Genomic DNA, 27439 nt, shown 5'->3' on the forward strand with positions numbered 1-27439 from the left:
TATTTTAAATATGTCAACTGTTTTTATTGGTCTTCCTCTACCCATATCTACTTACAAGTTTTACAGAAGAAGTGTTTTAAATATGCCTAGATGAACACTTTCCTATCAAGAACAACACTTGAAGCACTCCTCTATCATATAAGCCCAACTTGATTGAATCTTATGGTATGCATATCCTATTTCCCATCATCTGGATGATGGAACAAAGAACTAAAAGGTATGACTTGAGGGACAAACATGATATAATTCAATAACTTGTACCATTATAGCTCATGTATAAGAATAAATTCCAACAATTACATGATGAGTACAACGTCAAATAGCTGCTTTATGAAAGGAAGATACTTGAGAAAGGATTGGAAAGGGGACATTTCCAACCTAAGTATCATCCTAAAATAAGATCCAAAGAAAAAGAGATTGAAAAATTTGACATTAAAAACCAATCAGTTTTAGCTCCAAAGAAGATAGCTGAGAAAAGTGTCAGAAGGAGAGCTAGTCAGAATCTACTAACAACTTATAGTTACAGAAGTAGAAACAGATTCTATGTGCAGCAGACAGCTATCACATTTAACACTTAACAAACTGTTTAAGAGCCTGACAGTTAGACTGGATTGATCCGAGTTGAACCAGCAGAGTAGAGTTCTCATAAACCAACTTCAATTATTAAATATCTACACGTTCCCTCACGTAAAACCCTCTTTTGGGCTTGAATTGTGAAGTAACATTTTTCTATCTTTATTTAGAAAAATGGGGATACAAGAATCAAACTCTAGACCTTTTGCTCATAGAAGCTTTTATATTATGTCATGAAATCATCTCTTCTAAAAGTTTTAATTAGGCAGAAGCAATAAATGATTATATATCTAACTAGAGTTGCTACACATAGATACATGCCCAGAGACAATCAGCCCCAGCTACAGAAATGGCATTGCCTTGATCTGACTTCTTGACATACACTAATACAACTTATAGATGGACATAAAATAGAGCCAGATATTAAGATTCAATGAATTTCCCACCAACCTTTACGCCACAGGAATCTTTGAGGTGGGTTTCAGGGCATTTGAAATGTTGAACAGTATGTTTGCAACTTGCAGGAACAATTTCTAATGTACAAGCAGCAGCTCTTTTAGATCTTCGGGATACCAAATGTAATTCTGGCTGACAACCCTTCCCGCTCATAGAATCACAAGGCAAGAGCATGTTTGTCCCTGAAGTCTTTTCACAGTTTTTGGTTGCAATTTTGTTTTGCTTCTCCATTGATTCATGCAAACCAGTTGATCCACAATTAGAAGAAAGCACATGTTTACTCCTTTTCCGTGGGGGTGAATCTTGCCTCACAGATTTAGCATTTGTTATTGCTCTCACTGATAAATTGTCCATTTTGCTAGCTGTCAAATCTAGAACCCTGGAAATTTTGGTATTAGACTTGGGGAAAGCCTCTTGCCCCTTGCGACCAAGCTTAGTAAGTGGCTGGTAATAGAGAGATCAAGCAACAATATGAAAAATAAATGCCATCAGCAAAAAAAGAAATACAAAATATTTGTGGTGTAATGAATAAGCACGAACCTTCTGAGCAAATGCCTGAGGGGTACAACGTTTAAGTGTGGCAAAGAGACTACATAGAAAACCTTCCTCGCAAAATGACTCTGAACATTTTGAATTGCCCTGTAACTAACATATCACATCGAAAAACAAAGATTGTCCGAATAAAACTAGAAATTAGATGGCATAAACAAAAGGTAAAATAAATACAGATTAAACCAGCCACCTAAAAACCTGCGCTATTCTTAGAAAAACTCACTTTATAAAATGAGGAAGGAAGCAAAATCTGCCCAGGAGCTTGTGATACTGATATTGCACCACGATTAATTGCATTTAAAGCAAACATCCCAAATTCAGCTAGAATGTGCAGCTTCTGCATTTCACAGAACTCAATTAAACCCTATATACAAGATACAACAAAGATGAAAAATTAAGTACGCTAATAACGGAAATCTTAAGAACATTTTACAGTAGTGGTCTGGGGATCAATGGCATCTTCAGCTTTTCTGATTGCCCGAAAAATACTAAATAGATGCAAGACAGCATCATTTACAATATCCAGGTCACCATCAACTATACTGGCATTGGTAAATGCCTGCAGGACAAAGAAGAGCGGACTACACAATAATCCACATGTATTGCAGGTTTTAGAAGTCATTCATATCCCATAAACTGTAAAGCTTTAAACATGATATTGAACAAGAACAACAATATTACCTACAAAAGTCAGCATATAATTTTTCATTCCGACAACCTTCCAGTGGAAAGTCACTATTCTGAGCAAGGACATGAATCAAATAGACGACCATGTATGCAGGATGTGCAACTGCTCCATGCGCAGCAGAACTTTGTTGTTTACGAGTGACAAGACCATAATCCTTAATAAATTCTGCAATATATTTATAGCTCTACAAAAAAGAAGTATCAGTAATCATCATGTAGCAGAAAGATACAACCCATAATCAAACTGACATTAATAACTAACATTATGAACAAAAGTATTAATTAGAAATACAATAAAAAAGATGTAACCTCATGAAGAACAAAGATGAAATAAACAAGGAGTGAAAAGCATCACCCCCATATCAAACACCAAACCGCTAAATCACAGTGGAAATTTTACTACACAAAGAACAAAGATTGTTTATAAAGAAAATATTTCAGATGGAGGTCAGCAAATCACTGAGGTGAGGTCAAAGGTTAGCATCTTTTACATAAGCAAGGTTGCTTCATGTATACTTCATCAAGATCACCATGGACAGGCATGGGGGCCTACCTATACAATCTAGAATGCACATCTTATGAAGTACAAATGGGAAGGTAAGGCTCAAGAGGACAGGCAACTGTCATCGAAGGAGTGGATGCCAGATCCAATAATAGCCAGAGAAAACAGCAACTCAGGTAGAGGGTCTAGGACAAGTTTGTACCCAGGCTTCAAGTAGTGGTTGAGCATCTACCTCAGATGGCAATAGGCAAGGATGTATATATATATATATATATATATATATATATATATATATATATATATATATATATATATATATATTATATAGGGACTTGGACATTATGGGGTGCCCAAAGTCCCCCATCGAGTAGTATGGATGCTTGATATTGTATTTAAGGAGAGTGTTTTTTTCTCCCTTAATATCAAGCTTTTAGTAGTTTTTCCTTAAATAAGAGAGAGAGAGAGAGAGAGAGAGAGATCTTGCAGTTCAAGTGAAAAATACAAGAGGGTAATTTAGTCAATACATAGTGTGGAACCCATGAGCTGTTAGCAGCAGGTTGTGTGTGTGTGTGTTTCAACTTTCAAGTGAAAAAAACAAGAGGGTAATTTAGTCAATACATAGCGTGGAACCCATGAGCTGTTAGCAGCAGGTTGGTTTAGTCTGTGACTACCTATTACTAACTGTTCTCATTTACTCAGTTACGCCGCCTCAATCACAGCCGTCCCTGCTAAACTACTATTGAGATCTAATCTGCTGCGGATCCAAGCTAGGAAACTAGCCTTAGAGTCATAGGAACTTAACCTTTGAGACAGCCTCAGTGAGAAGATCTGCAGGTTGCTCATCTGTTGGAATATGCACATCAGGGACCTTGCCTGCATAACCTTCTCTTGAGCAAAGAATAGGCTTAGTTTAACTCCTTTAGAGCAAGAGTGTAAGCCTAGTTTTTGGGACAATATCAGAGTACCACACATTACACGACAAATTTGTGAATAGGAACCTTCGACTCTACCAGCAATGACTGCAGTGACAACAGTTCTGCTGTGAGGTCAGTGAATCGCTGAGGCAAGGTCAAAGCTTAAATTGCAAGAGTTGGTTGAGTGTACGTAAGGCAGTAATACGTGGAAGGGCTTTGGAGCGAGTTGTCATAGGGTGAGGAGTTGATAAGGGTGGCTGCACTAACCAAATCCACAGGAACCCAATCCATTCAATCACAACTGGGGTGGGTTCAATCCTGATCCACAGTCGAGCAGGCTGGTTGTTGAGCAGATCATGTTGCATATCTATTCAGGTTTAGGGCGAAGCCACCCTGACCGAACCAGCATGGCATGCATGCATGGCATACATGAGTTGGAATCATATGACACTAGTATCAATTTAGACAAACTTTCACCGCTCGTAACTTTTTATAGAATATATATCTTATCAATCCAACCAATGAATGACAAAGTGAAAATCATCGAAGAACCTTTATTTATGCATGTTTTAAACAAATATATTACGTTGATTTTCAAGTATATAAACAGTATAATAAACAATTTTGGATTCACATGAAATTTTCTCGAGATAATATATAAGCTTTTAATCCAATGGCTAGGTTTTCAAAAAATGAAGAAAAAAGTTATTTAATGGTGTAACATTTACACTAGGAGTATTTTTTTTTCACTGGAGTATTTTTTTTTTCTCTCTATATACATGCATATATCATTATTAATATTTTAATAAAATCTACATGATATATTAATTTATTTTAATTTCTTTACCTTTAATAGCTTAGAATTACATGAAGAATCGTATAATTTTATGTTTGAATGTGTTTTGGGTTATTGTTGATATCAAACTAGAAAGACCGAGCTCTCCACTACAATTGGTCCCATCTCATTCCAAGTTTTGTGGAAGGAGTTATGAGGGTGGGAAGTCAGCTGTGCCCGAAGACCACTCTGCTCTAGGCAACAAAGTTAAACCGAGCATAACTCCACAAACATTGGTTGAGAATCTTTTTGGTGACAATAAACTATACAAACCTAGCTTTCAAACAAAACTAGTTTTCTTCATAATATGCTTCAGAGGTAGCAAGTTGGCGAGTTGATAACTCGAGCAATAGAGCTCGTACCATTATAACTACTTGTTCAGCTTACTTTTCTTTAATTTATGATGGTAATGTTATGGTCCAAATATCTAATGAAAATACTGCATTAAAAACGAATTAAAAAATATATAAAAGCAACAGGCACATGCATAATAGACAGAGAAATTAACATACATGATATCGGACATCCTCAATGCCATCTGTCACTCCAAATGCAAATGCACACGTGAATCTAATAGGTAGTTTACGCTCCTTCAACAACTTGTGGATTTTGGCAAGAAATGTTCTCCTAACAAAAGGCGAGGAGTCCTGGAATATGAAGTAGACACCAGAAAACACAACAAATAAAAAATGTGGTATTGACTAATGAACCAAATGAGAACTAGTAAAATATTGATAATTTAAAGAGCCATATATAAGAAAAACTCAATAGAAATTAGAACTAAATTTGCTTTATTCCTTACATCATATATTCTTTTTAATACTCTAGAGACTAAATATTCTTAACTGCATCTGTGGTATGCCAATTATCCTAGTTCAGAAACAATCTATAGATTAAATGCTGAATGATATAATATTACCTAACTTATAAAGGAGAGTAGATAAGTTAATACTGTTAAGGAAAATAAGAGGGGTAAAAAGCCGTGTGACTCAACAATTCTTTGGCTCAATGGTTGTCTTGAAAAGTCGTAAGGGTACTCATACATGCAGAGTTCTGAATACAGATAACTAATGCTATATTAATCACGTGTGGTCCCATGAAATAAATCAGTCAACACTATTATCTATATCCTATATCCTGCTATTGACTACTTTGATTCAGAACCCTAGAAATTAAATTCTATTCTATACTACCTTCAAAAGATTTCCAAGAAGGTAGGTAACAGCTCTTATGTCGACATATATAAGAGGGAAAGTCTTCCATAAAGATAATGAGCTTTGCATAGATGTTAGGAGTCCAATCCTACCCATAAAACATTGTCAAAGCATTTGTCGTTGAAGGTGTGTGCATCATGCTCTTAATCATTTATGCCCCCCCCCCCCCCCCAAAAAAAAAAAAAAAAACAATTTTCCTATCTCGAATTCTTATAGTGTCTAACAATACATTAACATTCATTCTTTGGACATCCACTCTTTGCAAAATCCAAAAGTGTCCTTAGAATCAGCAATCCTCTTGGTGTTCTTGATTACATCTGTTGATATCATATTCAGATAATTCAGTCAATTAGTTGTTAGGTGCTGTTAGTGTCAATTAGGTTAGATTAGAATCAATTATGAATAATTGTGTTTTATCTTTAGTAGGTATTGTAATGATTAATTAGTGTATATAAATATATGAGCTGAGGAGTTCAAATACCTCAAGCTATTCACATTAAATCATTGTCTAAACATAGTATCTAGAGCATAGGGTTCTTTTCTGTTTTCCATCCCTTTTCTGGTTTTTCAACCACCACATTTCTTTGCTTGTATTTCAATTGGGAAATAGTATATAAGTGGTTAGTCAATCTACATTTCTTGAGTGAAGAATTATTTTAAATTCAGATGTTACAGAAAAACAAACCTTTCCAATCAAAATAGTACAGCGAAAAATTTCTGGAGTAATATGCAAATCCCACTTCCTAGAAAGCCGAAGAACTGCCTTTGCTGCAGCTAATCTGATACGAGACATGTCATTTTCGCTGTGGGTAACATAGAATAACATTTCCAAATCAAGTTTGACCCGAGAAATTAAATAATTCAATGCAATATATGGTCAGATACAGAAAATGGAAGATAAATTGTTTTAACATATGAGTTCAGTTATTAATATCATAATAACTTAGAAAAGCATAGCTTATAAAGTCTTCTACAAACCATAGTTTGCTATAAATTGTGTTCAACATATAATTTAGAAGTTCTCTAATTACAATATCTTTAGCATGCAACTCTCACTCTAAAGGAAGCAGCTGAGAATCAAACAGATTATGCATAAAGTATTCACCTAAAGCAACAACATTTTACTTAGTACACAAAACTTGGAAAAAAAGAATAAGCAAGTTAGTAAATTACTTTAAAATCCATACCATGAGCCTGTATCAGTCATATCAAAATTGTTGTATAGCATTGTTGACAAAATATCCAACAAAAACTTAATATTGCGTTTGATATGGCCTGCTTGATAAGGTAAATAACTCTTTACCAGGGTTTTAAGTCCATAAATCTGCCCAAAAAGAAAAAATAGTTGTGAAAATTACAGTCATTATGGAAGAAATACAATGCACTCAATTAGGTTGTTCTCCACCTGTCCCGGTATGCTATACATCCATAATCCTATAGGATACCACTGAACCACAAAACCTTCTCTTTTTGTACAATAAATTATACCAGTTACGCCCTTACTCAAACACAAGGTGTTTTACCAAATCAACCATACTCGTCATGTTGGCAGTTCACATTAATCTCCAAGAACATAAAAGGCAGCCTAACAGGTGTGGAGTGCCCGTTAAGCTACTTGTATGGAGTATATCAATTCAGAAAAATGTTAGATAGCAATGAGGATAAACAAACCAAAGTACAAAACAGAAATGACCAAAGGAAAAAAAAGAGGGAGTAAGGATTGTGAAGGAGAATGATGGCGATGTATTGGAGAAGGTTTTGGAAAAGAAGGGAGTAAGGATTGCATATATTGGTGCAATTAAGGACATATACGATAGGGTTAAACAAGCATGAGAACCCAAGGTTGTGTGACAGAGGGAATTCGTGTAAGATTACACCAATTGTCAACTTTAAGCCCATACCTTTTCACACTAGATTTAGAAGTGCTTACTAAGCATATCCAAGAATGGCGCATGCTTTTTAAAGATGATGTCATCCTTATAGGAGAATTGTGGAAAGATTTCAACGAGAAGCTACAATTGTAGAGACAAGATTTTGAAGTACATGATTTGTGCAAAAGTCACGCTAAGACGGAATATATGAAGTGTAAGTTCAACGCCAAAAGGGGAGAATACTAACAAAAGTAAAAATTAGAAAAAGTATCATATCAAAAGTAAAGCTTTTTAAGTATTTTCTAGGATTCAAATGAGTTGGTCAAAATGATGGAGCGCTTCAGGTTTTGTAAGCAACAAAAAATACTTTTAAAACATGAAGGTAATATTTTATGGCTCTACCATGCGGTGAAGCGTGAACATGAACACAAGCTTAGCGTGGATGAAACGAGGATATTTATACAAATGAACAATAATATATGTTTATAGATAGAATAAGGAACGACGATATGAAAGAGAAAGTTGGAACAGCACCCACTATTGCAAATATGGTGGAATATTGTCTTAGGAGGTTTTAACACACAGAAAAGACTAGTAGAGCATCTAATAAGGAAAGCAGATTAGATGGAAGATAGACCAGTCGTCAAAGGCAGAAGAAAACCTATAAATACTCTTATGAGATGGCCAAACGAGAACTATGTGTGAATGATCTCATTGCTGACATAATACAAGATAAGCCGAAATAAGTCATTTGATCCACTTAGTTGGATACAAGGTGCTGGTGATGGAGGTGGTACTTGCTAGTACAAAACTACAGAAGAGGAATGGTGGAGAAGAGGAGGATGATATAAGAGAAACATAGTATTGGAATTATAAAATTTTAATACGGACATTGTTGGAATTAAAAAAAAAATTCATGTCTTAGACAACGTTTGGTTTCAAAGACACAGAGACATAGACGCGCTAGTACATGTCAATTGTTTGTTTGTTGAGACAAATTTTTAACAGATGTACACAAATGCATACAGAATACATGTATTTAGTGTTCCTCTAAAATATTAAGACACAGATACAATCAATTGGACACAATTTTTTACACTTTTATCCCGTATTAATTTTTAAAATAACAAGTTTATCCCTAACCCTAATTCCTTTTTTCTCTTTCTCCTTCTCCATCCAATGAGATGCTCACCATCCTCCTTCCTCCCTCCTCCATCTTTCCTCCGCCACTATCCTCTCTCTCAAGCATTGCTCTTTCCGCCACCGCCGCCACTGCTGCAGCATCTCCTCCTTCATCCAGATCTGCGGCTGTCGCCTCTCCCCCTCTTCGCGGCACCCACGGCCACCTCTCCGTCTTCCTCTTCGAGTCTGCTATTGCCGCCTCTCCCTCTACCTCGGTTCTTCCCCTTTCACAGATCTGCTCCTCCGTTGCCTTCTCCTCCCCTTTCGTTTTTCTTTTTTCTTTGGAAAAATAAATATTCTTGTTGATTCTTGTGAAATTTTTGCTGACTGATTTGTGGTTAATTGTGTGTGATGATGAATCTGTGGTGGTGGAGATGGTGAATGGTAGTGGCAGCAATGGTGGCTGATGCTTTTTTTGTTTTAAAAGAAAATTTATTATAGGGATAATATGGACTTTTTCTAATTTTATTGTGTCTTGTTCAATGTTTTTTACCAAACACAATATAAGAAAATGTTTGGTTGTTGTCCATGTCCCTAGAGAATGGCACAAGCCCACCATTTGATTTGGCGAATAATGAACACGAGACATGGAAGCACACTAAGACATGAACACAACATTTTAAGCAATAATTTGCCACTATGCCCTTATTCTAAATTTATAATTCCACAATTACGCTGATTATAATTTCGTATCTCTCATCTTCTCCTTCTCCCTTCCTTCTAGCCAAACCACCACTGCCTCTCCTCCTCGTTCCCAACCACCCAGACCACCGTTGCCTCTCCTCTTCCACACCTCCCTATCTTCACTGCCTCTATGCCTCTGCCACTTGCACCACCACCCCAATCTTAGTATTTGCTTTGGTTCCCAGATCTGCCGCAGCGTTGCCTTCTGAGTCTGTCATCTCACCTCTGGCTCACCTTTGACATCTGACTTTGTGTTGCCACCTCCACCTCTGTGTGCCTTTGGCCAGCCACCACATTGCCACCTTAGCCACCTTCTGTATCTTCGTCTTCCTTTCTTGAATTTGTTTTGCTTTTTATTTTTGAGAAAGATTATTAAAAGGGGAAATTTTAGTGAAATGTTTTTTATGGTAGAATGGTGGTTGTGGTGATTAGTAGTGGTGGAAAGGTAGTTGTGATGTAGGGATAAAAATGACATTTTGATAGAAGATTATCTTGTGTCTTCCGTCTTATTCTTCATTACCAAACTAAAGATTGAAAAAATCATGTATTTTGTGTCTCTGTCTCCAGTCTTTATGTCTTATGTCTGTGTCTCTGGACAGACACTTATCAAACAGAGCCTTACAAACACTACCACACGGACAGGCCCAGTCGATATATGGACAATCCCTGCTAGTCCCAACAGTTCCTACTGGCCGTGGCATGGCATGTCTCTGGCAATCCCAGCTGGTCCTCTTTTCTCTTCAACAGTCTTAGTCTTCATCATACTTTTTTTTCAAGGGTCTTATTGTAACAAGCTTAAAGCTTAGTAACCTTTAGCTATAGGGATAGTGTCATATCAAGTAATATCTCTTGTAAGTTATTTATGTAACAAGCTTGATGAATATGGTATAAAGACTCAGAGCTTGAGGGGGAGTGTTGAGAAAATCGGTAGAGTCGTCAGTAGTTGAATTTATTGAAAGTAGTTGAGTAGGTGCTTATATTTATTATTCTCTTCTATGTATATGTAGGTGTCATCTATTGTCAAGAAAATGAGAGTCATTCTATTATTTATTGAGTTACCTATTATTTCCTTGACTTCGTGATAAAACATCATTGCACCATCACATCCATGTAGTCAATCCAAACTAACGGGACATGTTCTGGTTATTTTATATATACATACTCAATTCCTTAATAGTGGTCAAACTACAAGGAGACTGCAGCTTATAAAAATTACAACTGTTAGACCTCTTCCTATTTGTCTAATATAATAAAGACATCAACTATCAATTACTGGGATCTGAACTTTATTTCATTTTTTCCCCCTCTTTTGTTGTCTGCATCTACACCAAAATAGAAACTACTGAATTCAAATAGACCATCCGATTTGTCATACTAACCTTTAATTGACAAGATTCGCAACATCGAGCAGTATTAGCTAAGCATGTCACACTATCACCATCATCCAAGTGCTCCATCTAATAAAAAATCAAGAAGGTGTAATAAATTTGCAGATTATTAGCCTTATTCCGGCAAGATGAATAAACAAGATAAGTTATGTTTAATTTAAATTACTTGAATAATCTTTTGGCTTATATATGATGTGATCTCTTCGCCTCTAGTTTCAAAAGTCAAAACAGAGTGTTGTGCAATACAACCCAGGGACTGCAAAACTGTCGGGACATTCCACTGGCTATACAAAGGATCAATCAACGCCTGTGCAAGAAATAAAAAATAAAAATAAAAAGAAAACAGTTTGAATCAACAGTCATCAACAAGAATTAAATTACCTATAATCAAACAGCTAAAAATCTACACTTGTACCAGTAGTTAGAATAACAAATTAATCTTCTGAAAAAATAATGTTTAGAATAAAAAAATAAGTTTTTGGTCTTTATATGACACCCTTAACAGTTAACACTTATTTTAGTTGTCTAAATACAGGCTTTAGTATCTTTCCTTTCTTTATTTCTTGAGTTATTGACTTTTCGATGTAGTTTACACAAGATATCAGAGGCTCTTCATGTAACTTGGCCTTATTGTGTACTTCCTTGGCCACAAAGTCCACTGGTCTAATAATTAGTGATCACTCTCGAGCAAAGTTGCAGGTTTGCTTCTGTAGTGCATGATGCCCAAGAAAAGTAAGCTCCAGTTACTTGTCGAGGACCAAAATACACCCTTAACCCATATTCTAGTTGTCCAAATATATGCTTTAGTATCTTCTTTTCCCTTTTCTATTCCTTGAGTTTTGGCTTTTCATTGTAGTCACATTATTCAATTGATGATAGATATAAAATCTGAAAATTATTCGGTTTCTTTTCTTGTGATATCCAAGCAATACAGGAAAATTCTTGGCAAAACATGGATGATGGAAAATATGAACACAGTGTTTTACTCCATCAAAATTATAATCACATTGGCATCCTTATAAGATTACCTCGTATAAATTTAAGAAAACTGATTGCTCAGTAGTTATGGCAGCTATTGCAGAGACTGAAAATTTGGCCTGTGTGCGAGTTCCATCCAAGCACATTTTCTTAAGAAATGGATAAATATCACTGCAAAGTGAAAACACACAGAAAATTAGAATGGCAACCAAAAATCAGTTCACTGATAACTAAATATTAGTTTGCTTATACTGAAAATGGATAATTAAATATTAGTTTGATACAGCACACTTTTGGAATGTTTAATTGTATTAAAACATGCATTTTTTAACAATTTTTACATACATTACACACAACACACAAACAAGATAAAGACATGAAAGCAAACTACCTAATATTAAATGAAACATGAGCTCCTGCCTTTGCTATAATCTCAATCAGCTTGTCATTAACAGTACTTTTCTGTTCCAATAACATTTGAAACTGCATTTCCAAGCCTTTCAGCATTGTAGGGAAAATTCTGACAATAACCTGGTTCAAGAACAACGTCAATAACTCTAGAAGCATTCAACTAAGATACTATTGCCTGACTAATAGAAGCAGAGAGGCTTTCTTCAATTTGGCCACTATAGTATATATAGAAAAATTTGGTAGATGTAAAATCATTCATGTTCATAACTCTAACTTTTGTCCTAACTACATTGACATAAAGACTAAGACCGTTTTAGAGGGATATCTCAACACCCTTCCTAGGTCCTGATGGCTTAACCAATAAGGCAGACCAAAAAAACCAAACCCATTAACCAAATTTTTTCACCAGTTTGATCCTCAACCTCCACCAATACCCACATAACTTGAAATATAAAACCTGAACATAAGAAAATATTAAAATTGATGGTGTGAATCCATGACAGACTTGCGAGATCAGTTGTAAGGAGATCTCTGCGCATTGTAACAACATACTGTTAATTATGAATAAGAGAGTTTAGATTTATCATTTACCCTTCCTTGATAAGGCAAATAACTCTTCAAAGTTGCTTTAAAATGCAGTGTGTAAAACAAAATTTACACGTATACCCAGTCATAAAAAATGTTTGATTCATCTTCAAGTATCTTGAGAATTTTATAAACACTACCATCTCATTAGATGATATAGTATAAAACACTATGAGTTGTATTTAAAAGCTACTGATGGGTAAGCATTACACATTAAGAGATAGTCACTACAGCACTGAAGTACTTTTGCTGATACAAAAATATCGACCTATCTGGCAACGTACTCAGCATCCAAAAATATCTGGTAGTGGCCCAAGATGCTTGAGAGCAAATCAACAGTATATAGGATGTTGAATGAAATCAAATCAAATCAAATGAGAGTAAGAACTAGTTAATAGCAATGATAGTAGACAAAAAAACATAGCTAGTACTCACTGTTGAAAGGGGATAAAATGGTTGTAATCTCCCCCGAGAGAGAGAGAGAGAGAGAGAGAGAGAGAGAGAGAGAGAGAGAGAGAGAGAGAGAGAGAGTAATTAAATAAAAGAAAGTAGCGACTTCAGTTACCAGAAGAAGATCCACAGAAGAATCCTCCAAGTGATTATTTCCACTTTGGTTATTCAACAGAAAATCTAAGATATACTGGACATGCTCTGAGCTGAAAATGTTATTTGAACATCTGGAGAAGATTGATTGCAGAAATTCGTGATACGGATGGTTGTCTCCAATCATTCCCAGCAGAACATCCTGTAAAAGAAATAAAACAAGATAGAAAAATTGAATATCAAAAGATGAAGTAATAACCACAAAGGGAACAATAATTATGAAAAATATTATGGGTTTATATCACATACATAAGAAATCTACCCCCGAGTAACTTCCTATACAAGCTATTGCTACAGAATATTCATAATCTCTCCGTGTTTCCCTCCCCCCCCCCCCTCCCCCTCCTTCTCTCTTTTCCCCCTCTCTCACACACACACACTAAGATCTAATATGGTATCATAAGCTCCCAAAAGTGCCAACGCATCAAGCCACAATAAAGAATCCCCCATCATCAGTGACTCCACCACCGATTCCCACTCTCACAAACTCGATAAAAAGAACTTTCTTCTATGGCACCGCAAAGTTCTGGCTGCCATCAAGAGCGACTATATATACAGCCTGATCGATCGTGCACCATTCACCTTGACCAGTATGACTAACCAAAGGCGGTACTTGGGAGGAGAAATACGGCAAATGGTCATTACTTGGCCCACAATGTCAATATGGCTGAGGTTAATTCTCACTCTCATCATCGACCATGACTTTACTTGCCAAGGCTAGGCGAAGCTCAAGCTCTACTCCTCAAAGGCTTGAGCTCATGTTTATCAACTCAAGATAGAGCTCAGCAACGTTGCGAAGACCTCACAACTATTAAACAAGTACATCCTTAGATCTGTGCACTCACCAATGCTCTCACATCCGCTGGAAGTCTGATTTCCAAACAAGAGCATGTTTCCGCTATCATAGCTGGCCTTTCTAGCAAATACGATGTTTTGTTACTACTATCAACACCAGATCAAAATCCCACTCCATTCCTAAAATCGAAAAGCGAATCATGACTCATGCAACAGGAGTAGAGAACACTAGAAGCTATGGTTAACTACAAGCTATGGCTATAGCTCTAGGCTCACGTTGCTTCAAGAGATTCAAATTTTGCTGGTCAACTACAAGCTATGGTTAGTTTCAGAGGTGGTCATATTAGCAGTTTTTAAACAAGGATTATTCTGTGAATTTTTGAGGAAAAACCTCCTCAGCTCATGGTTTTACATATACATTGAACTACATACCCAGCATAATTACTATCTCAAATAAAGGGAAACGACAACAAAAACAAAGCCTTATCCTAATAGATATGGTCAGCTACAGGGATCAAGCGACGCTATTATGCCCGATCGGGTATAATGTCTGCAGTGAGATTGTTTACACATAGATCTCTTTTGACTACTTCGTGTATGGTTTTCTTAGGTCTTCCTCTTCCTTTCACTACCTGCCTATCCGCGGCCGATCCAGCCTCTGAGCCGGATGCTCTGCCGATCTTCTCCCCACATATCCAAACCACCTGAGACAAAATTCTATCATCTTTTCAACAGAAGATACTACTCCGAATTTTCCTCTTATATGCCCATTTCTTATTCTGTCTATAAATGTGTTTCAGTGATTGTACGCTTATCCATCTAAACATTCTCATCTCTGTCACACTAAACTTATGTTCATGTTCACCTTTTTGTCACCCAACACTTCATTCCATATAACATAACTAGTCTATTGGCAGTGCGACAAAATTTACCAAGTTTTAAAGGTACTTTTTGTTATATAAAACAAGACACCACTTTAACCAACCTGCTTGAATCTTATGTTTTACATCCTCAATTTTTCCATTGTCCTGTGTAATACACCCAAGATACTTAAATCTCTTTATTTGTGGTAGGGTGCTTTTTCAAAGTTTCACTTTTGTGTTGGTGTTTTCCCTCATCATGCCGAACTTACATTCCTTATATTCCATATATTCCCCTATGACTTATGTGCAAACCATACACCTCTAAAGCTTCTCTGAACAAATATAGCTTCTGACTTAAATTTTCCTTTGAATAGAATAATGTCATCGACAAAAAGTATACACCATAGTACAAGCTCTTGGATGTGCTCGGTAAGCACTTCCAAAACCTATATTAAAAGATATGAATTAAGACATAACCCTTGATGTAGTTCTACACCAATGGAAAATTCTTTTATTACACCACCTTGAACTTGGACAAAACTAATCCTCAAGAACTTGTGTCTCCTGTTTCAATCTTCGTTCTATAACTATCTCCCATAACTTCATGGTATGACTTATGTGCTTAATCCCTCTGTAGTTTCCATAATGTTGTTTATCATCCTTATCCTTGTAGATAGGAACTAAATACTCTTCCTCCAGTCATTTGGCATCTTCTTAGACTTTAAATCCCATTGAAATGTTTGATTAAACCAACCGACGACTTTCCCACCTAAACCTTTCCAAACTTCAATCAAATATTTCCTAGGCCTACTATCCTACCTTTCTTCATCCGTCTTAGCACCTCTTTTCTTCAAATCTCCTAATAATTAAAGTTTTGGTCTTCTTCCCTCATATGTTAACGACCAAAACACGGAAAAATCTCATGTCCTTCATTAAGTAAATTGTGAAAGTAGCTCTTCCACTTTTTGTTAAAGCATATGTGACCAAAATCTCACCATTCTTGTCCTTAATGCACTTAACTTAATCCAACTCTCTCGTCCTTTTTTCTCAACGCCTTGCTATCTTGTATATACCTCTTTCCCCTTCTTTTGCACCCAAAGACTAATAAACACCCTCCTATGATAGGTAATCTACACACTTCTAATGAAAGGTTCTTAGGAAAGTAGTAGTTTGGGATAAAATTAGGTGTTTAGCATCTATATGGCATAAAGCATATGGTTTTGCAAAAGGACTTTCCCTCTCAGATATCATGAGAGATTATAAAGCTGCAGTTCATTAAAGTTTGTCTGTGTGTGTTTTCTTTTAATTTGTATTTCCTTTGGTTTGGGAGGAACTCCTTTCCTCCGCTCCTTTGTATTGTTCACTCAATACCTTAATGAAATTCCTTATTTTGTTATAAAAAAACTAAATAATGTTAACCAAGAACTGTAATAGGATAAACTAGAAAACATACTTGGTTGGCTTGTCTAACTATGAAAGTCTGTTTCTCCAATAGTTGTTCAATTGATTTAAACAACTTATTATCTTTACTCAAGTTTAAACTGCGAAGGCCCTCTTTAGCCTTGTGACAATCCGGGAAGGATTCAGCCATTTCTGCAAGAATATCTTCAATCTTCTTATGTAGGTCTTCAGAACCAACTCCCTGAAAATATGTTAAAAAGAATAAAAGATCTATTATTTCTCGAATAACAATTATGATCTGAAAGCACAGGAGCTGTCTCAAGCATTATGACATCAATCATTTAAGTCCTAAATTATTAACTATCAACAACAAAGCATTCGGCTACTAGGCAGGATCAACTGCATAGATCAAATGTTGTCACAATACCCTATCATAGAGCATATCTTTGTTCAATCCATTTGTACTTTAACCTCTTCTAATGTGGATTTACTTAATATAACTACACCCGAAAAAGAGAAATATGCAATAAAATATTATTTAAGAAAATGTATGAGCAAAACAACATTTCTTAACAAAATTTGAAAACAACGTATACTATAAAATGTAAACATATCTACTAAAAGATTAAAATAAAGGATCCCAAGAAAACCAAAAATAATCCAGCAATAGTATTTGGCTTTGGGTGCAGCCCTTCCCCGGACCCTACAACGCGAGATGCTTTTTTTATTATTATTATTACACTACATTCAGGGAAAAATTTGGACATGCACCAAAATAGACACCCATAAATTTTGTTCGATAATTAATCTGCTTAATGCATTACCCAAATCCCCAAACAAATAATACATTAAGATTCTTGTTGGGGGTTCTTTGGGTACAAGAGTTGGGAACTTGGCTTCGGAGACTTGTTGTAGGCCACAAAAGGAGGCTTGAATATTGACAATCTAGTGTCTAGGAACACTATATTGACAGTGGAATGTCTACGGCAATTTCCTTGAGAGCCTCACATATATCGCATCATGTTTTATGGAGTAGGTATGACTTGGAAAAGAATGGTAAGGGATGCTAATTCTACTATCCATACAATTTCTACCCTCTAAAAGCTCATTACTCAAGGTTATGCTACCTTCAAACCTTTGCTTACCATGGGTAATGGTTCCCATTTTAACATTTTGGAAGACCATTGAATAGAAGACTCCTTTCATTCTAAGCTTTTCTCATTGTTGTTAAACTCCTTATCACCTATCTTCCTTCTGAAACTCCCAATCCAAAACTTCTATACTAAATAGGATTCTACATATTGTTAGGACATCTACCCATATTGTTAGGACATCTACCCTTTTCACAGAATACATGATAGAGTCCACTAAATTATTCATTCTTTTCTCCATGATAATGTTCCTTTGTCCTCCATGATAAGCGGTGTCTTCTATTGATTCACCTGGCGTGTATAGTTGTAAATCGTCTTTGAAGTTCCTTAGTATTTAAATCTAAGCCTCTTTCAACCTTGATAAATCCATCTAGAAGTTCATAACTCCCTCTAAATCAACTCCTTCATCTGGAAAATTGTGCTCAACAAAATTAATAGCAATGACAATTTGAACACATAGCTTCTCCCCTAATGTAGAGTGGGAAATTTAAAATCAAAATTTTATCTGTTTTTCGTGTTGTCTTATGCCTAACTTTTTATGGGATACTTTGGTTGGTAGCTTTGGTGGGAGTTGGCAAAATCTGTGGCAATGCATAGTATACACCACGGAATGGAGCATTTCGTTAGAGCCAAATTCACACCTTCAATTATAAATTTTTGGACAAGCGAATTTCATTGGATGAGATTCAATGTTTAGCCTTATTTTGATGTAAAGCTGATTATGATTTCAAAGGACAAACCCCAACAAACATGTTGAGAGATAGAAAAGCTACACTTCATTGATAGCTTCCTTTTTCTCTCTTGTAAGAAGGATATCTTATCCTTCCATCTTCTTGTATCATTCCTCTCTACGTTAATGATATTCTTTTATCAAAAAGGAAAAACTGCAATAGGTCTTCATTAACTGGAATGTATGATAGACATCACATCAGTGGATAGGAGGTAATTCAATCTAAAGCATGTAAACAGCATATCGGCCAAATAATGATCAAGACATTGCTATTGGCTAGGTAACCTTCATTCTTGCTCCATTGTCATACAAAAGTACACAACGAATTCAAGCTTCGTAACTATCCTCATCATTATCTTAGATACATTTGTCTTAGAAGCTACTTATTTTCCACACCCAGATGTGTCACTCAGCAATTACAAACCGGAAGCATCTATTCCACAACTTTTACTTATTAACTTGCTTTCAATACTTGTATATTACTTTCCACCACTGGTATGTTCACAACTTTGTATTCTACCTATTTCTAAACACCAAAAGTAAAAGGAAACAAGACTAAAGGCATGCCTCACATTCAATCATTGTAAATGTAATTCAATATTTGTACCTTCAATTTCTTCCTCATAGCCAGATAATTTTTCATTTCATTTTGTAGCCTGAAAACAAGAACAACTTGTAAGTAACACTGCATCTTCATCCTGTTCACCATAGTGCATTGGTCAGTACCTTCTCTTTTGAGTCAAAATAGTAAGCAGAGCTTTTTCATGTTGAGAACTAAAAAGTGAAAACATGTGCATCCAGTGCTTTGTCCTCTCCTCTACAGGAAGGTTCTCAGGAAACAAATCATCAGCAAAAACAAATTCCATGTTCTGTGACCTGAATATATAAAATAAACATTTATATTTGACAAACTCTATTTTTTCTTATTTAATTAGCAAGCTAGTGTACTTAAGCTCACCCAAATTCCTTGCAATCTTTATCATAGCAAAGCAACATAATTTTACATGGAATCTTCTCAAAGTGGTCGCTAATTGTCATGCTGCCTTTCCAACATTCCGTGCAGTAATCTTGATACACTTCAATCATCTTCTTCAAGGCCCTCTTTCTGACGGATATCTGGAAAAGCATTTGTACCAGTCAGGATTCCTATATTTGTTCCTCAGCAAGAAAAAATATTCAATAGCACATGCCTTTTTATCCCGAAGTCTCTCAGTGGCTTGAGATATTAGTGTGGATGGAACAAGTTTCAGGTTTGACCTGGAAATATCACAGGCAACAAGAACTGCCTGCATTCTCACTCGGTCATCAAAGTCCAGCAACCGGTCTTCAACAGCTGCTGCTTGGTTGAAGAGTTATCATAAGTTAATTTTATGTACATCGAACAAAACTGCTTTACCGCAATGAAAAGTAAAAAATATCAAGAACAAACATATGTTATGCAGCTTACAGATAATTTCATCTGATTCTGTCCCATAAGGTTTGGCCACATAAATAGCTTTCGAACACTGTAGAGCACTAATCCTTACATCCACAGATTTATCAGAAAATCTTTCCAAAAACTCCACAAAAAGATCGTGATACTTCTGTGCAACAAGCTGCTCAGAGAGTGCAAAAAGCTTGCCAACCAAATTAACAGATTTTATCCGAACATCAACCTGATCAGCCTATGAAGTGGGTCGAAGAATTGTTTTTTTTTTGGGGGGGGGGGGGGGGGGGGGGGCATCAATTCATCAATCCATATGAAGAAAATAAATAGTGTCAAAATGGTTGAAGTGTACATACCAACAATTCCTCAATTAAGCTTGGGATGACAGCAACTAGCATTTGAGGTGCACATTGAAAAACCTTGAATATGATTTCATGATATGATTCTTTAAGCTCACTGACCATAGCATCTCGGGCATGTATACAGGATATAAGATACCTACAAACTAGGGAGTTCAGTGCATCCTCTTCTGCACAACTTTTGATGACTGATGCAGCTAGTTGATAAGCAGCAGAAGTTGCATCCTGTTGTTGGGTAAGTAACAGCCAAGTGAGATTATGAAACAAGCTATCTTTCATTTAATTCAAGAGAAATGTCTTTTTGGATGAAAAAAAAAAGAAAGAAATGTCTTATGCACTTGTACTCTATAATTAAGAGCCATTATACCCAGCAATTAAGGTGGACATCCGGCATAAAGTATTCAATTACTATTACTGATATTATAGTAGTATAGTACACTGATGCTTTGTCCAACTACTCAATGATGAATTTTGCCCAACTTTACAACCCATGTATTCAATGAAGCCTTAATAGAAGCTACTTCAACTGATGTTAACGCTTGAATTCATCTATGTGAAACTGTGAAAGCATCACTAGCAACAAAACAATTGAGTGGAAATTCAAGCACACTGCTAGTACAGTACTCCTTAAAAATTTGCTCAAGTATGTAACCAAATAAAGCATCAAAGCTAGGCATGAACATAAAAAAATATCTTACCTTTTTCCCCTTTATAAGATTTCGCAAAATCACTTCCAACAGTTGCTGAGAAGCCTCCTCACTCTCATTCAACAAGTTTAGCATTATAGAAGACATGGAATAAATCAAACTATCATGGCTATCATCGCTGCAAAAAGGGATGAAGTAGATTAAGTGTCATTAACTCTTCAATTATAATTAATAATATAGATACACATAAAGTTTCTGTTAATTACTAAAGTAGTGGATGCTGCACAGGAAAAGCATCAAAGGTCAAGAACAATAAATCTCCCAACCACTGCATTCTATCACTATATGATAATGTTAACGTGGATAATACATGACAATATAACAAGACCTAAGTTATAACAAAATTGAATCGCGCGCAATGTAATCCAATAAAACAGCCAAGTAAAAAGAGGATGAAAGGAAAGGTAGATCTCAACCTCACAACAGAGAAGAAAATATTGAACATCTCAAGAACCAAATCTACGCAGTCAATCTCCAGCATTATCACACAACACCTTAATTGAGCCACAGTGTCCAATAGTTTAACCCTCTTTGAGAAGTATGGGCTTGCAATATCAGCAAGATCCGCAAACGAATTAACAATGAGTTTAAAAACCTCCTGAAATTGAATGAGAAATACATTTCCAATCAGCACAAAAGATCGAATACAACTCAAGCCCGAAATAATAATAATAATAATAATAATAATAATAATACAAATTGGGGATAAGGGATCCCCTATGCAAACACAAAAACAAACAACCCAAGCCTTAACAATAATAATAATATGCGTATTTAATTATTTTATGCATAATGAGTACCCTTAAATACTTGTCTTCAAAAGGTGGTTCTGGTGCTTTGACTCTAAAAATTTCCGTGACACAAATAGCAACCAAAAGCCGAACATCTTTATCAGGATGTCGAAGCAGACCACGACAAAGAGCATCCACCAGCGGCTTCAAAGCAGATTCTCGTTTCTGAGCAGCCTGCGCTTCTTTAGCGTTTTGCGGCTGAGGAGACTGCTCTAAGTTACACAAAGCATTTACAGCTTCCTGTTCAAGTGCAAAAAGTTAAAATAAGATAAAATAAACAAACCAAATAACAAAGACTCCTCATCTTAACTTGGATTACTACTGTACTATCAACAACTCGTTTCTTAAAGTAGGGTAGCAAGGTAAGAGACTTTCTTAAAAAACAATTGATGGTAATAGCATCGATTTCCACTTCCGAAAAACAAGGAATATCAACCAAGCAAGAATTTTAAAAGAAAAAATGGACGGAAAAGAAACAAAAAAGAATAGAAAATTGAAGCACGCATGTCACGTACAGAATGCGGGTAGGGAGGGAGGATGATGCTTACTCGAAGCGATTTGACAATGAAATCCTTGTTCGGACGAGTTCGGTGGGCAAGTTGAATGCCGAGTTCGGACAGGCGTTGCAGCAAGGGTTCGTCCATAAGGATGCTAATTAACGAAAGGAATGTTACGAGAACTTCTCAGAGAAAACTAATCAAACACCTGATGCATTCTCAGACATCCTGCTCATAACAATTAAAAGTTCTATTTCTTGACGCATTCTCAGAAGTCCTGAAAAAAGTCCAAAACTCAAACCAACTCAGAATCATTCAGTAGCCACGATCTACAACCATCAACCGAGTAACATCAATAACAGAGTATCAATTATCAAATTATTAAAACTGATAGAATAACAGACTAAGTGACAAACAGGTAACTAACAGCCATAATAAATGCTAATTTTAATTTTGAACGAGATGCGACGGAGATGGAGGGCGAAGATGTACGAGAAGGACAGAGAGGAAGCGGAAGAAATGGCAGAGCAAAAGGAGGGGCGAATGGCGGATTAGGACGACCGAGCAGAAGCGCAGGCAACGATGGAGCACCACCGACCACTAACGTAGCAAATACGAAGCGAACGTGAGGGGAAGGAGCAGAAGCAGCGGCGGAGGCGGCCAGTACAGGAGGAGCGGAGGCCGGAGAGCGTCTCCGAGGGTTTAGGATTCAAGAATGTCTCTGGTGAATTCCGATTTTTTTTTTTTCGGTTTCTGGTGAAATCGGATTTGAATTTGATACTTTGATTTACTGATTTAAAAATAGAGAGTATCATGAAAATTGGTTCTGGCGGTTTTTATCATTTTTATAATTATTATATTATTAATTTAAAATGTTATATTGTTTAGAATTTGTTTGATTAATACTAAGTGGTCAGAAAAGTTTTTTAATAAAAATAAATTCTTTATTTTTTAGTATATTTAATAAATTTTTAAAAAAAACAATAATAATATTAAAAATTAAAAAAAATTGAAAAATTACATTTTGTTTAGAATTTATTTCAGTATTATTAAATTGTTAAAAAAAATATCTTTTTACTTTTAATATATTTAATACATTTTTTGTAGTAAAAACAAAAAAGATTTTTTGTTTAAATAAATTAAATAAATGTATTAATTATTAAAATACATCATTTTAAAAGTTATTACCAAAATCCGTCTCCAAATCTTATTTCGTTTACATTTTAAACGAAATATTATCTCGTACAAAGTTATCTCATTTACACTGTAAATGAGATACATGTTAAATCATTGCATTTATAATGTAAACGAAATACAATAAGACAAATTTTAAGCAGCTATCAAAGGATGTGCAATCCTTAGATATTCTCCATATACATTTCATATATTTTTTCTTTCTGTTTTTCTCACAAAAAGAAGGCAAAAATGGCTATATATAGTTGTGTGTGTTTACCCCAATTGTCGTATGAGAAATGGCAACCATAGGGTGATATTTGAGTGTGAGAATTTGACATTCTTGCCCATTCGGCATGTAAGTTCGTTGTCCAAGTTGAAGAGTTTGATATTGAGCAACTTTGGTGGCACAGGGACGAGGGAGGTTGGAAGGGTGGGGTATAGGTTGCTAGCACCGCTAGTAATGGAGTTTTCTGGTTTCGACTATTTCGCCTTCTGGGGGACGAGCATGTGCGACTCATGTTTGACATCCATGAAGAATCATGACAGAACAAGTGATGGAGCTGTCTGTCGAGGTTGGAGATGTTGGTGGTGGTGGTTCTGTACACTCAACCTATGTGTTCAGGACGACCGACTTCTCGCACCACCACCCATTCATGTCGCCATTCCAGTGGAAGACATGAAGGTGGGTGAGGAAGACTCCGACGAAGAGTACGTTGCCGATAGTGATTCCTCTAAAGGGGGCGATGAGGAGGAGTTTGTACCGAAGACGCCCGCCAAGACAGCGGTGCACCATGTTTTACCTTTTCCCACCCAATTCTGGCACTATCAAATGTACCAAGTCACTATCATACATTGGATCTGGATGCCATGCATGAGAGAACTTCGTTTTTCAACATGGAGGAAGAGGATTACAACCTAGACGGTCGTATAGAGTTTTGGGTCGATCACAGATTCAAATGCCGAGATGCAGTGATGCAAGGTGTGCAAAACTACAGTATTCGCAGGAGTGCTGAGTACCGGGTGATCGAATCAGACTGATTAAAGTACCTTGTGCATTATCGTCAAGCTGCAAATGGGTGTCCATGGAGTCTCCGCATTGTCCTTCAACAGAACCTCGGATACTAGTGAGTTCAAGTTTAATTGAGGCGTACTTACTCATTTATGGTTGCTATATATTAAGCAGTTTCCAACCATGGCTGTTTTATTTCATTAGGGAGGTCTGTAAGGTTGATGGAGTCCACACTTGTTTAACAACCACCATGTCCCAAGACCATTGACAGTTGGATAGCAGTCTGATCTGCAAAGTCATTCTACCATTGGTACAGTCTAACCCATCCGTCAGCATCCTTGTCCTGCAAGGTGCGGTCTGACAAAGCTATCACTTCAAACCCTCCTACAAAAAGGTGTGGATGGTGAAGCAAAAGGCAATTGTTCAGATCTATGGGGATTGGGAGGAGTCATATAACAAGGTGCCGAAACTGCTTCAGGTGCTGCATAGTTGTTTCCTGAGAACTACTTGTGAACTACGGGCCGTACGTACTACGACAGGCATCTCTGGTCTGCGACTGTAGCATGTTCGACAAAGTATTTTGGGCTTTCCCATCCTATTTTGAGGCTTTCAAGCATTGCAAGCCGTTTGTTTCCGTCAATGGCACGCATCTGTATGGCAGATACGGTAGGGTGTTGCTTATTGCAGTGGCACAAGACAGCAACAGCAATATCCTGCCTATTGGTTTTGCCATTGTGGAGTCTGAGAGTACGGAGTCTTGGTTGTTCTTCCTTACTAATCTGAGATGCCATGTTACCCCACAAGAAGGCCTGTTGGTTATATCCGATAGATCGCAAGCCATCAAGGCTGCACTCAATGCCGAAGATAGTGGTTGGCATCCTCTTAGGCAGTTCCACGCTTACTGTATTAGACACATGGCCGCGAACTTCATGACTTGTTTTAAGTCAGCCGAGGGCAAGCGATACCTTGCTGGGTACGAGTGGTACATGGATGCCTTAAGAGGGTTATCGCCTGGGATGGCGGATTGGGCTGGCCGTTTCAACCCAGAGATATGGCTACAAAGGGCAGGGAGTTGCCGATTTCTGCCATCGTGCGCATCACGTACAAAGTGTTACAGAAGTTGTTCGTCACAAAGGGAAGGGAGGCGTAATCACAGCTGGCTGCTGGAGACTGGTTCTTCCAGAGGCTGATGGCAGCCATTGAGAAGAACAGAGAAGGCATCCCGAAAATGTGTGTTACACATTTTGATCGGCGGGATTCTGTGTTTGTCGTGGAAGAGTTAGAGCCGTTCGAGGGTTGGTGGCAAGGTTCCTTCCAAGTTCAGCTATCAGCGGGTTCGTGTGACTGTGAACTCTTTCAGGCTCTCCACTACCCATGCCGTCATGCGCTTGTCGGGTGTGCCGCCGCTAGCATCGGTGGGCTCCGAATATTCATCCAGTTTATAGGCAGGAGGCTGTGTTCAAGGTGTACGAAATAGAGTTTCCACCGATACCAGACGAGTCCCTATGGCTGGAGTGGTATGGGACACTACTCTGTCCTAACCCACTCATGCGTAGGAAGGCTACCGAGAGTGTAACACGCTAATTAGCCTAAGCCTTACCTCGCTCGTAAAGCAAAGGTTAATCAAAGGTTCCGACAGTTCTAAGCTTATACATATATATTATAGAAGGAATTAATATTATCTAGAAGCCCGATGAAGAATATAGCTCAAAAACAGGATTTTGAAAAGCGCAAAACGTACTAGCGATGATTCTAACTTAAAGTACAAGAAACAGGTGTCGAGTAACACAACATCAAAGTATAATAGTATAATATCATAGGAAACTAGCCACGACTTGCAGAGTTTAAGCCGGCTAGCAAGATACATACCATATATGAAACTAGACAGTAAAAATAGCTTATACAAGTTTTGTTCTCTCAATACAAGCCTCTAGGCCAAAGTTAAATACAAAAGTGAGAGACAGATATATAAAATGAAGCAAAAGACTCCAAAAGATAGTCCAGATCCTCCACTCCTGTCACCAATCAGACAACTCACCGAGGTGGGTTGCGACTTGCATCTGAAAATACAACAAAGATATGGTATGAGAACCGGAGGTTCTCAATATGGTAACAGTGCCCAGTGATGTAGGATATAAGACCCCAAGACGCCAAAGGCAATCCTAGACTCCATATCCGTCACAAGAATTCAACTTAAAACATACTAAACCAAAACAGCATAATATGTAATTTCTTAATACAACTTAAGCCGTAGTACCATAACAGGGTCATCTATCTAAGGGAATTTCTACTATAATCAAACACCGCTGTCCCACAGCCGTCACCAACCGATCCGCCATGCGATCCCATCGCCACCACCTCCCAAACCTCCTCATCTCCACCAAAGCACAAGTATATACAACACAAGTAAACCACAAGTAGAAGCATATATAGCAATTAATACAATTAGCAATTAGACATGTTATACAGATAGGAAATCCAATATCCAGTCGGAAAAGCATACAAATAAGTAGAAAATGCATATGATGAATGCCTGTCCTACTGGCTGTGATATCACATTGTCGGTTCAACTGCCAACCCGACACATCTCCATGGAGATGTTGCCCTTAGGAATCATGGTATGGGAACCCCCGAGATATAGTGCTCGGATCACTATCCAGGGTTTTGCGCATGTACACTTTGATGATCCGAAAGGATGTGAGCGGGATCTCTTGCCTCTGACCTCACATCTAAGCGCAAGCAGGATTAACCACCGTCCTCACGTCGCCGCCGCTACCTCGATAGGCGGGATTAACCACCGTCCCTGCCGGGCACATAACGTCTCGTAACCTCAGTATAAAGCAGTAGTATAGTGGTTTTCAAAAACACTTTTAGTACAAGAATGAATTTATCACTTCATCCAGAGTCCTCGACTCTTCTCAACCATTATTCCTTTACTTTTCAGTTCCTTGATCTCACATCTCATTCATCAACCATTCAACATACATCATCAAACCTTCCCCAGTACAACAGAAACCTAGCACTCCATTTGCTAACTGTTCCCAAATAATAATATCTATACCCTTAAACCATTTCCCATATTTGAACACCCAAAAATAT

The 27439-nt window shown here is 37.0% G+C and overlaps 1 protein-coding gene across 11 annotated transcripts in view; it reads right to left on the bottom strand.

Annotated features, from left to right (window-relative positions):
* The window catches only part of LOC130950732 (sister chromatid cohesion protein PDS5 homolog B), a 31981-nt gene extending 9075 nt beyond the window's left edge, over positions 1-22906 (bottom strand). For 9 of the 11 annotated variants that reach the window (XM_057879294.1, XM_057879299.1, XM_057879293.1 and 6 more), the window contains exons 1-25: positions 22648-22906; positions 22207-22432; positions 21668-21898; positions 21284-21465; positions 20859-20985; positions 20158-20385; positions 19823-20039; positions 19566-19711; positions 19334-19491; positions 19102-19251; positions 18983-19031; positions 16547-16735; positions 13398-13577; positions 12228-12367; positions 11887-12007; positions 11025-11165; positions 10850-10927; positions 6921-7057; positions 6419-6536; positions 5032-5166; positions 2263-2453; positions 2015-2162; positions 1805-1918; positions 1570-1674; positions 1024-1473 (exon numbers count right to left, since the gene is read on the bottom strand). In XM_057879294.1, the coding sequence (XP_057735277.1) occupies positions 1024-1473; positions 1570-1674; positions 1805-1918; positions 2015-2162; positions 2263-2453; positions 5032-5166; positions 6419-6536; positions 6921-7057; positions 10850-10927; positions 11025-11165; positions 11887-12007; positions 12228-12367; positions 13398-13577; positions 16547-16735; positions 18983-19031; positions 19102-19251; positions 19334-19491; positions 19566-19711; positions 19823-20039; positions 20158-20385; positions 20859-20985; positions 21284-21465; positions 21668-21898; positions 22207-22302 (3831 nt within the window). In that variant the 5' untranslated portion in view covers positions 22303-22432; positions 22648-22906. Of the gene's footprint in view, positions 1-1023; positions 1474-1569; positions 1675-1804; positions 1919-2007; positions 2163-2262; positions 2454-5031; positions 5167-6418; positions 6537-6920; positions 7058-10849; positions 10928-11024; positions 11166-11886; positions 12008-12227; positions 12368-13397; positions 13578-16546; positions 16736-18982; positions 19032-19101; positions 19252-19333; positions 19492-19565; positions 19712-19822; positions 20040-20157; positions 20386-20858; positions 20986-21283; positions 21466-21667; positions 21899-22206; positions 22433-22647 lie in introns of those variants that run through there. The other 2 variants (XM_057879295.1, XM_057879303.1) reach the window with 2 other exon arrangements.
* Between the last annotated feature and the right edge of the window lie 4533 nt (positions 22907-27439).

Source organism: Arachis stenosperma, chromosome 9 (genome assembly GCF_014773155.1).
Source record: "Arachis stenosperma cultivar V10309 chromosome 9, arast.V10309.gnm1.PFL2, whole genome shotgun sequence".
NCBI lineage: Eukaryota > Viridiplantae > Streptophyta > Magnoliopsida > Fabales > Fabaceae > Arachis > Arachis stenosperma.